Source organism: Myxine glutinosa, chromosome 7 (genome assembly GCF_964187855.1).
Source record: "Myxine glutinosa chromosome 7, kmMyxGlut1.1, whole genome shotgun sequence".
Classification (NCBI taxonomy): domain Eukaryota; kingdom Metazoa; phylum Chordata; class Myxini; order Myxiniformes; family Myxinidae; genus Myxine; species Myxine glutinosa.
This window is the reverse complement of record NC_136267.1, coordinates 124,084,897-124,100,129: the sequence shown is the minus strand read 5'-3', so window position 1 is coordinate 124,100,129 and position 15,233 is coordinate 124,084,897. Positions and strand designations below refer to the sequence as shown.

Below are 15,233 nucleotides of genomic sequence, written 5' to 3'. Positions count from 1 at the left end.
AAGTTCGAACTTGATCTGTAACTTATCATGAGGAAACCATTTACCAAGTTTGAAATCATTAGCATCAAGAGTTTACGAAAAAAGTCCAGAAAACTGTTCTTTGCGTGACGGACAGACGGACAGACGGACAGACGGAGGGACGGAGTGCAAACCTGTAGTCCCGTCCGGTGTACACCGGTAGGGGACTAATAAGGATGCTAAGCAAATGAGATGCAAATGTGACATGAAAGGGAAGCAATGATGCAATGACATTACATCACAGGCACAATGGGCTGAATGACATTTTCCTTTGTGCTCTATTTTGTATCGTCGTAAAATAAATCCGACAAGTACAACAATCAAATGTGAGCGAAATTCATCGATTTATGGATACCACGTTGGAAGGAGGCGTGGGGGTCAGTAGGTTACCTGTTCCATAACTTCTGGTGCCATCCAGCAAGGTGTGCCCACAAACGTTTTTCTCACTTTGTTTCTCGTCACATCTCCACCGGTCGCCAGGAACGCACTTACTCCAAAATCTGCCAAAGAGCGGCGAGGAAGCACCGCCAAATGAACCATCACGGTGTGCAAATCATCGGGTCCGGTAATGGGACACTTAGCACTGGGATCACTAATTTGGAAGCCATAATCGAAAAGGGAAAAAACCAACACACAACATTTGGATTTCATAGGAAGCAATTTGTTTGGCTAATTTCCCAACGGTTTTAAAAACGAGAATGAGAATCTTCTTCAAAGGTGCGAATGCAAAAATGGGTGCAAAGCAGTTCGGGCACATTGAACAATCATTAGCAATAACACATCCAGAGTTTGCCAATGAACGAGAATGAAAAGATAATGGATTTCCAAATATGGGTCGGTCATTGAGCTTTACATCGAGGTGAAAAGACAAAGCCTTTGCTGTGACGCACACCAAGAAGAATGACGAGTGGAAGGTGAAGAAGGAGCTTGTATGTAGCAAGGTTGATGAGGAAATGGTGCCGAGATGAATACATATGACAACTAGAAGGGCACTGGTAGAGAGCACGCCTCCGCCAGGCTGAACAGTTTACGTTTTGTATCCCACTGATAGGCCGGATCTGGATTTGGACCTGAACCAAACTCTAATCGGCTCGTTATCGTCACCTAACCAACTCGTCCATATAGTTTAGTCACAAGTCATCCATAACTTTTTTAAATATCATGTTGTGTATCGCTTTTGGCCCGAACTCTCAATGGTGAAGAATGACATAAAAATTAAATAATTCTCGTATCCGAATCCATATTCAGATCTTCACCAAAATCGAATCGATTAGTCCTCGTCACACACCCAATCGGTCCACCAGGTTTCGTCCAAATCCATCCACAATTTTTGAGATATCCTGCTATGTATCGTTTTTATCCCGATCACTCAATGATGAAGAATCATTTTTAAAAATTCTACTAGCCGGATCCGTATCCAGATCTTCACCAAAATCGAATAATTTCGTCCTCGTCACATACGCTACCTCTCTGCCAATTTCGTCCAAATCCGTCCACAACTTTTTGAAATATCTTGTTCACAAACAGACAAACAAACAGACAGGGGTGAAAACATAACCTCCATCCACCTTCGGTGGCGGAGGTAATGAGACGTAGGCACAAGGAGACAAAGTGACACCAATGGAGCAGGAGGTGAGTTACAGGTGAAAGGAACCCAGAAGACCCCAAGCCTCAAGCACACAAACCCAGACAGCAGCAAAAGGTGGAACTTGAGAAACAAAGTATGACTCACAAAATTCTCACCGATCCCATGCTAATTCCTCACCACACAGCACCTGATTTGACTTACCCAGCAAACATGCTCACATAACAGTTCATTAGGGCGAACAGGATAGAACAGTGACAGTGAAAAGAACACACAAGAAAGACTCGCTCTAACAATCCAACAACAATGTTTTCATGGAGTCCGGTTCCACACTCTGGGTTGATTGTTGCTTTCCATCTTTCTCCCCCTGGAGGCGATATAGTTCAAGTTTCTCAGTGTTATTGACGTTTCCTCCCCGATTGTGACTACCACTTTGATCGTAGTGGGGAGGCTTGCATGCTCCTGTGAGGCCTGCATGCTCCTGTGCTATACTGGCAGGAGCTCTGTCTGCTCCTGGTATGTCTTACCTAGCCAGGCAGGTCAATGGGTAGGAGCCAGACAAAGAGTAGTCACACATTTTTGGTAAAAAAAAGTTAATTATTTTCCACCTGGCCTAGTCACCCCCACCTTCTCAGTGGTCCTGTGAAGAGGGTTTTCCTTGTTTCAGGACAAGGTGAATGGCACCAGCCAGTCTTCATCTTCTTCTCCTTCCTCTACTTCTTCTTCTTCTTTGTTTTCATCCTAGTCTTCTTTCTTTTCTTCCATTCTGTCATTTCTAGTCTCAGTTATTTTGCATCTTTCTTTTCTGTGACTCCCTGTTGGATCTGATGAATTCTGCCTCTCTGAAGGGTACCGGAAATAAACATGTCGCAGGTCATGGCCGCCTGGTAATACAGGATCCCAAACTCTTTGGTAATGCTCTGAGAGAATGATCTATCAACAGATGCAAAATGTCGAAATGGTTGTGCTGCCATGGACATGCATGGGGTTGGTCCATGCAGCCATTTTTGGTTGCATTCCTGAGGCCATCAGTGGCATTGTTATGACAATGTGTTTGCATGAGTTCATGGGACCCTATGGAGTGCCTTGGACTGGTCTGTAAATTTGTTTAGGTAACTTCAACTGTCCATTCCCATCTGTGGTTCACTCCAGCTTGTGCATCAGCAATTGCTCATCGCAACCACTATTTCAAGCAGTACCATGTGCAAGGGTCTCTGGAGTCCAAATGTCTGTTCCGCAAAGCAAGTATCCACTGTAAAAGAGTTATTGAGGATGCCAAGCAGCAATATGCTGCTTCTGTATCTGATTCCATTGTGACTCAGAGGCTTGGCTCTCGGGACTTTTGGCAGATTGACAACAGTATACTCAACCGCAATAAATCTTCTATACCTCCTCTCTTTCATGGACCGGAGGTTGTTACTTCACCTCTGCATAAGGTTAACCTCTTTTCAAATCACTTTGTTTCTAATTCAACACTCAATGATCAGGGATACCCTCTTCCTGATTTTCCACCTCGTATAGACTTTGATATTCTTGTTCCATTTATCACTCCTAAGAAGGTTACCAGAATTATTCGTACTTTAGATGCCTCAAAAGTGACTGGCCCTGATGGAATCCCTGTGATTGTATTGAAGATGTGGAATCCATGTGATTGTATTGAAGAAGTGTTGTCCTGAACTGTCACCGATTCTTGACAAGCTATTCAACATGTGCTTGTCTGCTTCAGAGTTTCATTCATCCTGGAAAGTGGCTTCTGTTGTCCCTGTTTTTAAGGTTGCCGGTGAGCATTCTGAACCAAGCAACAATCGTCCCATCAGCCTGTTTCCTGTAATAAGTAAGGTATTTGAATGCTTCATCAATGAACAACTTCTCAGCCATCTGGAGGACAATGAACTTCTCACTGACTGCCAGTATGGCTTTCGTTATTCTCGCACTACTGTCTGCTATCATTAATTACGGATCATTTCAACAGGGCATTGGAGCTCAAGGGTGACGCTCGATTAGTTGCTTTGGATATCTCAAAAGCCTTTGATAAAGTTTGGCACAAGGGTCTGCCCCACAAGCTTCAGTCATATGGTGTATCTGGAGTGATGCATTCAATAATCTCAGCTTTCCTTACAAATTGCAAGATTAAGGTGGTACTTGAGGGTCAATCTTCTCCTACTTGCTCCATCAATTCTGGTGTTCCACTAGTCCAGGAGCCAGAATCTGCTCAGAATGGTTTCGTGCAACACCCACTACACAGTTGGTTTGTCACTTCCAGGCGATTGGGGAACATCTATAGAACAAATCCAGCCCTGATGTACAGTTGAATTGTGGCAGCAACAATAAATGGCAGCCACTTTTCTATGAGGGGGGTGGTGTCCGAGACGTAAATCTGAGATTTTGACGGATTTCATTTATTTATTTTTTCTCTTAGCCCCTGCAGGCAAGATACATCCAATTTTGTTGTGAAAGTTTCATTCATGAGTATGAGACATCTATATGTGTATGTTATAAAATAGTTTTATAATTCGCATGTCATAGCTGTTCATATAATTATGCAAAAATAATATCGCCTAATTCGAGGAATTCCCGAAATTTCCAAATATTTTGCTATCAAAACATTTTACACAGTTGTCTATGCGTTGAAATAGTATTGATGTGATGAAATATCATATTATTGTTGTAACATGAAACTGCACTTTGTATTTTGCAGTTGTCTGAATAAGAAGCAAGGAACATAAAAACCTAAGCATGGCGAGCGAGAGTAGTGCAGAGGAATCTTTCCCACTTTAACCACAAAAACGCATGAAACTAATCGATTGGAAAAAATGCATCATCTGCCAAACAAGCACAGCTTCAGATTTAAGGAAAGCAGGTGATGAAGGAATTGCAAAGTTTGTATCAGCTGCAAAATACAGACGTGATGAAACCTACCAACGTCTCGAGACTTCTATTGAAACGTTGCACACTATGGAAATTGTTTGGCATCGTGCATGTTACCAGTCGCACACAAGTTCACACAATCTTAAGTATGTCCATGGAAAGCCAGCAGAAGATTGCTGTTTGAAGGACGTTGACGAAAGTACAACCGGCTGAGAAGTTCAGCACCTGCTGTGGACTGGTCGTTGTGTCTCTTCTGTCAACGCAAGTACCATGGAAAGAGCAAGGTACTGTACAATATTACAACGTTTGATGCATGTACCGCAATACAGCAAACAGCATATGTAAAGGAAGACGACGACATGCTTACCAAGATAGGTGGCATTGACCTGATAGCTGCTGAGGCTAAATACCACAACCCATGTAAAGCTCAGTATACAAGCAAAGCGAACCTCAAGTACCATGCATACAAGGAAGAGAAGCGCACAGAAGATGTCTATTCAGATGCCTTTACTAAGCTCATGTCCTCGGTTGAAGTGGGCATCCAGCGAGGAAAGGCTTATGAGCTCACCAGCCTTCTTGCAAAGTACAAGACTATTCTGACAGGTGTGGATGTTAAAACAGCAGATTAGCTATACCAGCCAGAGACTCAAGCTAAGGCTCCAGAATCACTTCAAGGACAGTGTGGTTTTTCATCAACAGCAGGATCGAAGCAAATCCCAATTGGTATACTCCAGCAAGATCTCACTATGTGAAGTTATCAACGCCGCTCATTTGAAAGAGAGACAAACTGCAACTACTGATACAGCATACGTTACCCATGACGATGCAGACGCTGGGCCGATGAGCACCATTTACCATGCTGCTCAGATCATCAGGACCGATTTGAAGGACTGTGCAGGCATCCAAATTCGCCCATTGAGTCTTCTTGATCTAAATCTGAGGAGGTCCAAGGACATGCTACCAGAAAGTCTATATAACTTCCTGCGCTGTGTCATCTGCAAGGAATCAGCTCCACCACCATACACTGAGGATAACCCTAATGCAGCAGATATCATATTACAACCATAACCGCATTTGAACAACATAAAGATGATATTGCATAATTACAGTCGAAAAGCAAAAACTACATATTTCAGCGATTTTGTGTGTTTTGGGTATAATACAAGGTATAATAATTTATTTTTTTTAAATCATACTTGAACAGCATAACGAAAATCCCCTCATATTTCTCACTATCCTTTTAATTATAATGTTGAAGAATCCCTAATGGGAGAGCTGAAAAAACAAAAATACAAAAAAAAAATCGTCAATTTCGAGCTTTACGCTACCCCCTTAATAGAAAAGTGGCTGCCATTTATTGTTGCTGCCACAATTTAACTGTACATCAGGGCTGGATTTGTTCTACAGATGTATCCCAAGCACCCTGAAATGACAAACCAACTGTGTAGTGGGTGTTGCAAGAAACTCATTTTCTAGGCCTCTCTTGAAAACTGGCTCCTCGACTACACAGGGTTCTGTCCTTGGTCCCACATTGTTCCTTGTTTTTATCAATTATCTTCCTGATAATGTTCTGGCTCAGCTAGCCATGTGTGCTGATGATTCCTCACTCTACTGTACATCTGCTTATTCACTCAACAACACTCGTAATGATGTTGGAGTTTCTCTGGACAATGATTTGGAGAATGTGTTGAAGTGGGGGCACGACTGGCCGGTAACCTTTAATGCAAAGAAAATTAAACTGTTGTCCATATCTCGTTCTAGAAACAGGTCTTTCCCTTCTGTGCACATGGGGGTCTTCAACCTTAACAGAATCATTGGAGCTTCGGCTTCATGGTCTGGACATGTCTTCCTAGGAGTGCTTCCAAACAGTTGGTTGTCTTTATCGAGCGCAGAGGTATTTGCCTCCCGAGGCCATTTTGTACCTGTATACGGCAACTATACGTCCCCTCATGGAGTACTGTTGCCACATTTGGGCTGGAGCACCGGCCTGCCACTTATCTTTACTTGATAGGCTCCAGAAACGCATAGTCAACCTGGTTGGTGTGGAGATGTGTTCAACTCTTCAACCACTCTCTCACCATAGGTCGATTGCCACTTGGTTGTTTTCTACAGATATTTTCATGATAAATGTTCTGTTGGAATTTCTAACTTGGTTCCTCCCATACAAGTGTTTGGACGTAAGACTCGGTTTGGCATCTCTGCATACCCATACACTATAGCTGATTCAAAATGCAGAACGAAAGGCTATGCAGATAGTTTTATCCCTCGTGCTGTCTCGCTCTGGAATTCACGACCTACAACATGCTTCCCATTATCCTACGATCTACATGGCTTTAAGAGGAATGCCAATTCATACTTCCTACATCTTTGAGGTTTAATCGCATTTTACCCAACCTCTGCTACTTCCTGTGTCTTGGAGGTTTTCTAGTTATTTTTTATTTATTTATTTATTTATGGCTTTATCCTTGAATATTTCTAACTTCCTCTTAGCCCCGTACCTAGTGTGGCTGTATGCCTTGTCTGGGGCAATATCCATAAGAAAAAAAAAAACTCAATTGGAGGCCCAGTTCTAAGGTTTGCTTCTCACTCACTGCAGGCAGGTGAGTGAGTGAGTATTGTGAGTGAGTATTGGAATCTCTGTTTTCAATGTCTCACTTCTGGCCTTGCTCCTACCATTCCCTCCTCCCCCAGCAGGCACAGATTATCCCAGAATACCAGACCAGATTACCACCTCCTCCCACACACTCTAATTCTAATCTGTACCTACATTCCTTCTTCCTTCTATTCTGTCGACTGTCAGACAGACTGTCTGTTGTCTCACCTCCCTCCCTCTAGTCCTGCCCTTAGTCAGTCACCTCATGCTTTCACCCATTGCGACCCCTGTTCTCTACTACAGGAACTAAGGTGATCCCTTCCCCACCGCACTGCCACCTTTCTTTCATGACAGTCACATGATGTTGTGGCTCCCTATTCATCTGTCAGTCTGTGAACCTGACAGACAGTCGCCTTGTTCCTGTTTCAAATCCCTTAAAACCAACCCTCTGTCAATTAACTCCTCTTCAAATCTAGACTTCTCTGAACAAAATATTTTCTGCAAACAAGCTGATAAACAAAGTACAATTCCACACGTGTGAGAAATTGACAAATCACCGGCAATTTGCACTGTGCCATCTTCTCCCAGCAAAATGTTTCCAGCCTTCACATCCCTGGAGAGGTAAAACCAACATAAATAGGATGATGGGAATACAGAATGTGTCCAAATACACATTTCTCATCAGGGAAGCATGTACGAGTAATATCAAGGACTTGGAAACACCTTAACAAGCTCTTTTGAATGTCATCGGAATTACATTAGTCTGCAGCTCACCAATGGAACAACTAACTGATAGTCGTGGAAACGAGTTGGTCAGCATGGTGTTCCCATTTGCGCACTTAGCTCACGATGCTGGAATTCGAGATTAAAATCCCATATGCTGTGTTGATTTATGAATTGTCCCGCAATCAAAAAAGTAAGGCACCACCAACTATAGTAGCTGTTCAGAAAGGTAAGGTAAGGTAAGGTCAGGTCAAACATTTTGAACACCGAGTAGTCTTGATCTGGGAATATGAAGAAATAGTGCACCAGGGTTAGGTTACGAGGATTATTATGTAACACCCAAAAGGGGAGGAGGAGGAGGAGGAGGGTGAAGGAAATTACTTTACTTGAAGGTTGGGGGGGAGGGAACAGAGTTGGAGGTTGGAGGGTGGGAGAGGGGGGAGTTCTTGGGTCGGTGAAAGGGGTGGGATAGTTCTCAGGGTTGTGGTGGGGGGAGAAGGGGAAGTGGATGTTCTTGGGGTTGCAGGAGGGGGGGAGTGTGTTTGGGGTCGGGATAGACGTCTCAGAATCCGGCTGGGGGGAGAGGGGTGGGTTAAATGAAAACTCGGATTCAAACTCAATTTTTAAAAAACCTCAGATTCCAAAGTAATTTAAATGAATGGCTGCCAGACAATGCGACCGATGACATTTAAATTATGAAACTATATTCCAAAACACTCGTTGATCATGTCCTTGAAGTTTCACATCGATCTTGCAAGCCATTCTAGAGAATAAAAAAAATTTGTGAGGTTTCTTCCTCAAATAATTAAACCATTTTGGCTGCCAGACCGTGCAACCAATCAGGTTGAAATTTTAAACATGTATTTCCCTTGACGATTAGATAATACTTGCAATGTTTGACCTTAATAGATGAAGCGGTTTCATAGAAATAGTTATTTATTTTACTTTGATCTAATATGGCTGCCCAACCATGTAACCTATGTCATAAAAAATTTGCACTCCACCTAGGATTGAGAAGGGCAGATCACGCTTGCAATGTTTCGCATTGATCGGATAAGGTTTGTTTTCTATCCAAGATGGCTGCCAAACCATGGGACCTATAACGTCATCATTTACACACTATATGCAGCAACAGTGTGAGATGATGTTTGTAAAATTTTGAATCAATAGCGTAAGCAGTTTTAGAGAAATATATATTTTTAAATATTTTCCTTCAATCCAATATCGCTGCCAAAGCATATGACCAATGACGTTTTTCTGTTGTTGTTTTTTTCCCCCAACATCATATCCTTATGGGAACTCAAACATATGGTTAAAATTTCGCATTGATCCGTTCAGCACTTCCAGATAAAATTTTTTTTTTTTGGCATAAAATCCAATATGGCTGCCAGAACATGTGACCTCTGACTTAATAGTTCACAAAATATATTCCTCAAGGCTAGTAGACCATGTGTGGAGTTTCACATCGATCTAGTAAACCGTTCTGGAGAAGAATATTTTTGAATATTTACATTTTCAATCCAATATGGCTGCCAAACCATGTGACCGATGACATCGATATATTCTCCCATACAATTTTTGCGTAGCTTACACTCGATACATTTCAAACCGATACGATTCAGAATTGTACTTGTCGATTATGACGTCATAATGAAGGCACCGATGCCGTCATCATCAACATATATTTTATTCCCCGAGGGGAGTTCTTTACAATGTGTCAAGTCTCAATTTTTTCCATGGAGCGGTTTCGGAGATATAGAGGTGAAAAGTTTTTCGGTTTTTCAAGATGGCGCTGGTACCACTTGACCTATGACGTCACAGTAATCATGAAAATCATACAGTAGGAGGCACTCAGTTGGTGAAAGATTTGTGCCAAGAGTTGCAGAAAAAAAAAATCTAAAAGAAAGAAAAAAAAAATCTTAAAAACGGCAGAAGAATAATAATCTTACGATAATTCACCAAATGTCTGTCTGTCCATTCCCAGGTACCGCAAAAACGGCTGAACCGATCGCAAATAAATTTTGGGTGGGTAATCCTAGGACCCCCTGGAGTAAAATAGGCTTTATTGTTTTCCCAATTTTCCAATTTTCCAGTTTTTCCAAACACGATGGAATAATATTTACCGATATGAACAGTGACGTGGCTTTTATTGAAATTCTACAAATACTGTTTAGATTTTGATGATTTGCGTGTGATATGATTTAACGGATGTTTATATAATCGTTTAAAATAAAAAAAAGCTTTAAATTTCTGATATTTTGCCTTTTCATTTGGGCCTCCCAATTGAAGCCCCGCCCGTAGGGTGGGTACCATTGTTAGAAAGAATAATCACAACAAAACAAAAAGGTTCCACAGCCTGAAAGGCATGTGCTACCCTAATAATAATAATAATAACAATAATAATAATATTAATAATAATATCAATAATAACCATTCCTTTATTTCCCTGAGAGGTATAGGAGCTGCTGAGGAAGTTTATTTGGCTATGGAGTACAGTCCTGGACGGGTCGCCACTCCGATGCACGATACTCAAATGGCTTTTTACCCGAGTAACCTGGCATTCATGTTGCCGACCTCGGAAGGACGACAGGGTGAGTTGAGTCAACCCACTTAGTTATTTCAAACGCATGACAGGCTCAAACCCAAGACCCTATTCCTAAGATCTTAAGCCAGCCACCTTAACCGTTAAGCCAACACCAGACATTGTTTGTTAATATGAGTCTTCCTAACTGCACGCAGCTTTAAAAAAAATCATCTTAACGTCCTGATCGTGCATGTAATTTGGATTATACAAACTCCTCAGTGACCTTGCAATCAACGTTTATATAAATAAGAAGAATTATTTCCTACTGCCCTCTATTCCAGCTGCGTCAATGATGGCCTTGCATTGCGTATGCACTTTATGCGTTGTTTACACAATATTTGAGTTGGTTTTACGTGAAGGTGGTTGACATTAAAGCTGCGTTGGGCTGCCCAAGTGTCTTTCGGAATGAGGTTTTTCTCAGAGGCTGCTACACGATTAAGTTAAAACTTCACCCTGCGAGCAACATCACTGGACACGTGCCCCCCCCCCCCCCCTTTTGCATGTTTTGGATGAAGCAAACGGCGGTTCTGTGGGCAGTTTTTTTTTTGTTTTTTTTTGTATACAGAGTCAACTCGTGAAAGAGCTAACATTTATCACACAAACAAGCAAACAAAGTATATAAAAAGGGGAGCGGTCGACAACATGGGGAGAGAAGGGGAGGAAGCACACAAACACAACATTTGAGAGCAGGGACATCGGGAGATGTTTTTGGAGGGAGAGGGTCTGGGGGGAGGCAGTATAGGTATAAAACGCAAGGACACCAAGGACTTCCAGGAAAGAAGTCAAAAGTCACCTCAAAAAAGTGGATTTGGGGTGAAATTAGCAGGGGGTAGAAAAGATCAAGGTTTTGGATTGGGGAAGATAAGAGATGGTGGTGAACAGCCGTTTTAAAGACCTGGAGGGAGGAGTGGGATTGAAGAGAGTGAGGAAGTTTGTTCCAGAGGCGGGAGAAAAGAGGAATGAAGGAGTGAAGGTGAGCAGAGAGTCTTGATTTTGGCAGTTTAGCCATAAGAGGGTTGCAGGCAGATCTTGTGCGACCTGCAGGAATATTTGGGGGACAGAGCCCAGAGAGAGCTGGGGGAGCAAGGCCGGAGAGGAGTCGGTAGAAGACGGAAAGACCACCAACCTGCCTGCGGTGATTAAGTGAAAGGCCCTCGGAGATAGCGTCATCGCGGGAGATTCCAATGATTCTGAACGCTTTGGTTTCAACAGCGTGAAGACGAGCTAGGTGTGAGGCAGGAGCACCAGCCCAGAGGGGAGAGCAGTACTCCATTGAGCTGCGGATGAAAGCCTTGTATGCGGATGAAAGTCATTTTCCCGACCCGGATCTCAGTCAACGGAGCATCTTCTCTTCTGAACTTGGTTATGACTAACTGCCATGAAAATGTCTGCGACTTTTCTTCTGCTCCAATCGGCTCATCTGATCATGTGCTTGTTAAAGTGGACATCTCTCTGACCATTCTCAGGGAGCCTGCTCAGCGTCGACGAGTCTGGCATTTCACTCATTGCCAATTGGCACGGTCTTCAAGCAGCCATCAATCATCTGGACTGGTCTCCCATCTCTACCACCTCTGACATCAACTCATCCTGGGAATTCTTCCAAAGTAAATTGCTCTCTCTCATGCACAGATTTATCCCATCTCGTCTTCAGTTGTCATACCCTTCCTCCCGTCCATGGTACACGGAATCTTGTGGTGAGGCTGTTGCCCAGAAACAACTTGCCTTCGTCTCCTGGAAAGAAAATCCAACGGAAGGAAATCTCATTTCCTTTCACAAAGCCCGAAACAAGTGTGTGTCCACCGTCAGGAGAGCCAGGAAACAATATCTCTCCGTTCTCAAGACCGAACTCTCTTATCTGTCTCCCTCTTCCAAATCCTGGTGGCGTCTGGTCAAATCTGTTTCTGGTGTTTGTTCCCCCTCCATCCCCTCCCTTACCTCAAACGGCTACACAGCTGACTCCGCACGTGAAAAAGCTGAATGCCTCAACTCTGTGTTTGCCTCTAAATCTTGTGTCCCAAACCCATCCCTCTCTGTACCCACCGTACCCAGTCGTACCCAGCTGCTCCTGGACTCCGTGTCCTTTCCTCCTGACAAGGTGGAAAAGTTTCTGTCAACCCTCGACTCTGATTCTGCAACTGGACCTGACGGCATCAGCCCACGGGTCCTAAAATCCTGTTCTTCCGCTCTTTCACTCCCTGTCTCTGTTCTCTTCACCCTCTCTTTTGCTCAAGGTCAACTGCCATCTGCTTGGAAATCAGCCAACATCACCGCTTTACACAAAAAGGTGCAAAAACAGATCCGAGCAACTACAGACCAATCAGCCTTCTCCCAATTATCAGCAAAGTCATGGAATACATCATTGCTTCGGATATGAAATCTTTCCTCTTCTCCAATGGCTTGATCTCTGATCATCAATTTGGTTTCAGACCAGGTCACTCTACTCTGGACATGCTGCTTCTGCTGTCTCAACAATGGATGGAGGTCCTCAATGCCAAACAGGAAATTAGAGCTGTCTCCCTCGACATATCACGTGCCTTCGATACGGTCTGGCACCCCGCCCTGCTCACCAAACTCTCCTCCTTTGGTATCCATGGAAATCTCCACGCATGGCTGGCGGACTTCCTCTCTAGTCGTCGTCAACGTGTGGCCCTGAATGGGTTTCTCTCATCTCCTCTTCCTGTTCAGGCTGGAGTTGCCCAAGGCAGTGTTCTGGGCCCTGTGCTTTTTCTGGTCTTCATCAATGATCTCTCTGACTCTCTTGAAAATCCTCTCTATCTCTTTGCTGATGACTCCACTCTCTGCCGCTCCATTCCTCATCCCTCAGATCGGCAGTCTGCAGCCTCCTCACTCTCTGCAGACCTGGACAAAATCACAGACTGGGCAAACAAGTGGAACATGTCTTTCAATCCTGACAAATCTCACACTCTTACGATGTCTCTCCGAAAAGACCGACTGGACAACCCTCCCATCTACTTTCTGAATAATCCTCTCCAAGAAGTTCTGTCACTCAAGCTTTTGGGTCTCACTATCTGCCATGATCTTTCCTGGGAAAACCATATTTCCAAGCTGGCCTCCAAAGCCAGTCGCCGACTGGGCATCCTCCGTCGTGCGAAGTCCTTCCTTGGCACACCTGAGCTCCTCACCACATACAAGGCTTTCATCCGCAGCTCAATGGAGTACTGCTCTCCCCTCTGGGCTGGTGCTCCTGCCTCACACCGAGCTCGTCTTCACGCTGTTGAAACCAAAGCGTTCAGAATCATTGGAATCTCCCGCGATGACGCTATCTCCGAGGGCCTTTCACTTCATCACCGCAGGCAGGTTGGTGGTCTTTCCGTCTTCGACCGACTCCTCTCCGGCCTTGCTCCCCCAGCTCTCTCTGGGCTCTGTCCCCTAAATATTCCTACAGGTCGCACAAGATCTGCCTGCAACCCTCTTATGGTTAAACTGCCAAAATCAAGACTCTCTGCTCACCTTCACTCCTTCATTCCTCTTTTCTCCTGCCTCTGGAACAAACTCCCTCACTCTCTTCAATCCCACTCCTCCCTCCAGGTCTTTAAAACGGCTGTTCACCACCATCTCTTATCTTCCCCAATCAAAAACCTTGATCTTTTCTACCCCCGCTAGTTTCACCCCAAATCCACTTTTTTGAGGTGCCGACTTCTTTCCTGGAAGTCCTTGGTGTCCTTGCGTTTTATACCTATCCTGCCTCTCCCCAGGCCCTCTCCCTCCCACACTTCTCCCGATGTCCCTGCTCTCAAATGTTGTGTTCGTGTGCTTCCTCCCCTTCTCTCCCCATCTTGTCGACCGCTCCCCTTTTTATATACTTTGTTTGCTTGTTTGTTTGATTTGTTTGTTTGATAAATGTTAGCTCTTTCACGAGCCTCGACTCGGTATACAAAAAAAAAAAAAAAGAGCCTAACGTTCTCGATAGACAAGTAAACTCCGCCCCACCAACCAACGAAGGAAAAAGGCCACGCCCCAAAGTTCTTCATTGGTCGAGCCCGACCATGGGGCGATTCAGTGGAACTCGGCGATTGGTCAGGAATATGTCAGAGCGAGAAGGTTCGAGCAGGAGAAAAGGAAGAATCGCTCTCTCTTGGTCTGGCTTTTGGCTGGGGCGGTTGCTTGTCTTGTGTGCGTTCGTGCAGAGAACTGTTTGGAGCTCAGAGAACTTTGCAACGTTGGAGCCAAGGGTGTTGTTTGATGGTGGTGTTTTTTTGGGGGGACCCAGAGCCACGTCACGTTTCGGAGGGAGACAAGAGCGAAACAGGACCGGCCGCACGAACCCCCTTACGTTCGTGGTGACGTGGAGAGGAACTTCGCGCCATCTTGTGCGTTTCCCATGCGAGCGGATTCAGGCCGCCTTGTGCTGCCAACGTCATTCGGCGATCTCGTTAGAGCAAAGCTAAGTGCCGGCCGGCTTTAAAACATTTTATTTTAATTATCTTTCCCCTTGTCCGTTTTTGTGTCAGAGTGAAGACGTCTCAAATTAGGATTTAGTTTACCTCACCTTTCATTTTTATTCCGTGCATCAATTTCATTAAATTTATTATTGTGGCATTTTTTATTTGTCGTGTTTCTGTATTTGTGGGTTCGAGCATAAGCCCCGTGAGCTCTGTGCAGGTAAGCACCTGGCTCATTCAGTCCCACACGTGCCATTAAACGTACCGCCAAGATTTCGGCCGTTTGCCTCGGCAATTAAGCTATCCGACTGAGGTTGGTGGCCACGGACTTGACAACATTTTATTAGAATGTTACACGTGCTATGCAAGATTTAAATATTCTTACTCTTTAACGGGCGCAATTATTTCCACATTCTTGTGGGGTTGGCTGGGGGAGGCTTGGCACAAGTCTTTCACAAA

At 44.1% G+C, this 15,233-nt stretch overlaps 1 protein-coding gene across 1 annotated transcript in view; it reads right to left on the bottom strand.

Moving 5' to 3' along the window:
* LOC137411550 (serine/threonine-protein kinase OSR1) overlaps nt 1-15,233 on the bottom strand; it is an 89,283-nt gene that overhangs the window by 61,358 nt on the left and 12,692 nt on the right. Inside the window, exons 5-6 of the mRNA XM_068096872.2 lie at nt 7,622-7,677; nt 409-518 (exon numbers count right to left, since the gene is read on the bottom strand). Of these exons, the coding sequence (XP_067952973.2) occupies nt 409-518; nt 7,622-7,677 (166 nt within the window). The remainder of the gene's footprint in view (nt 1-408; nt 519-7,621; nt 7,678-15,233) is intronic.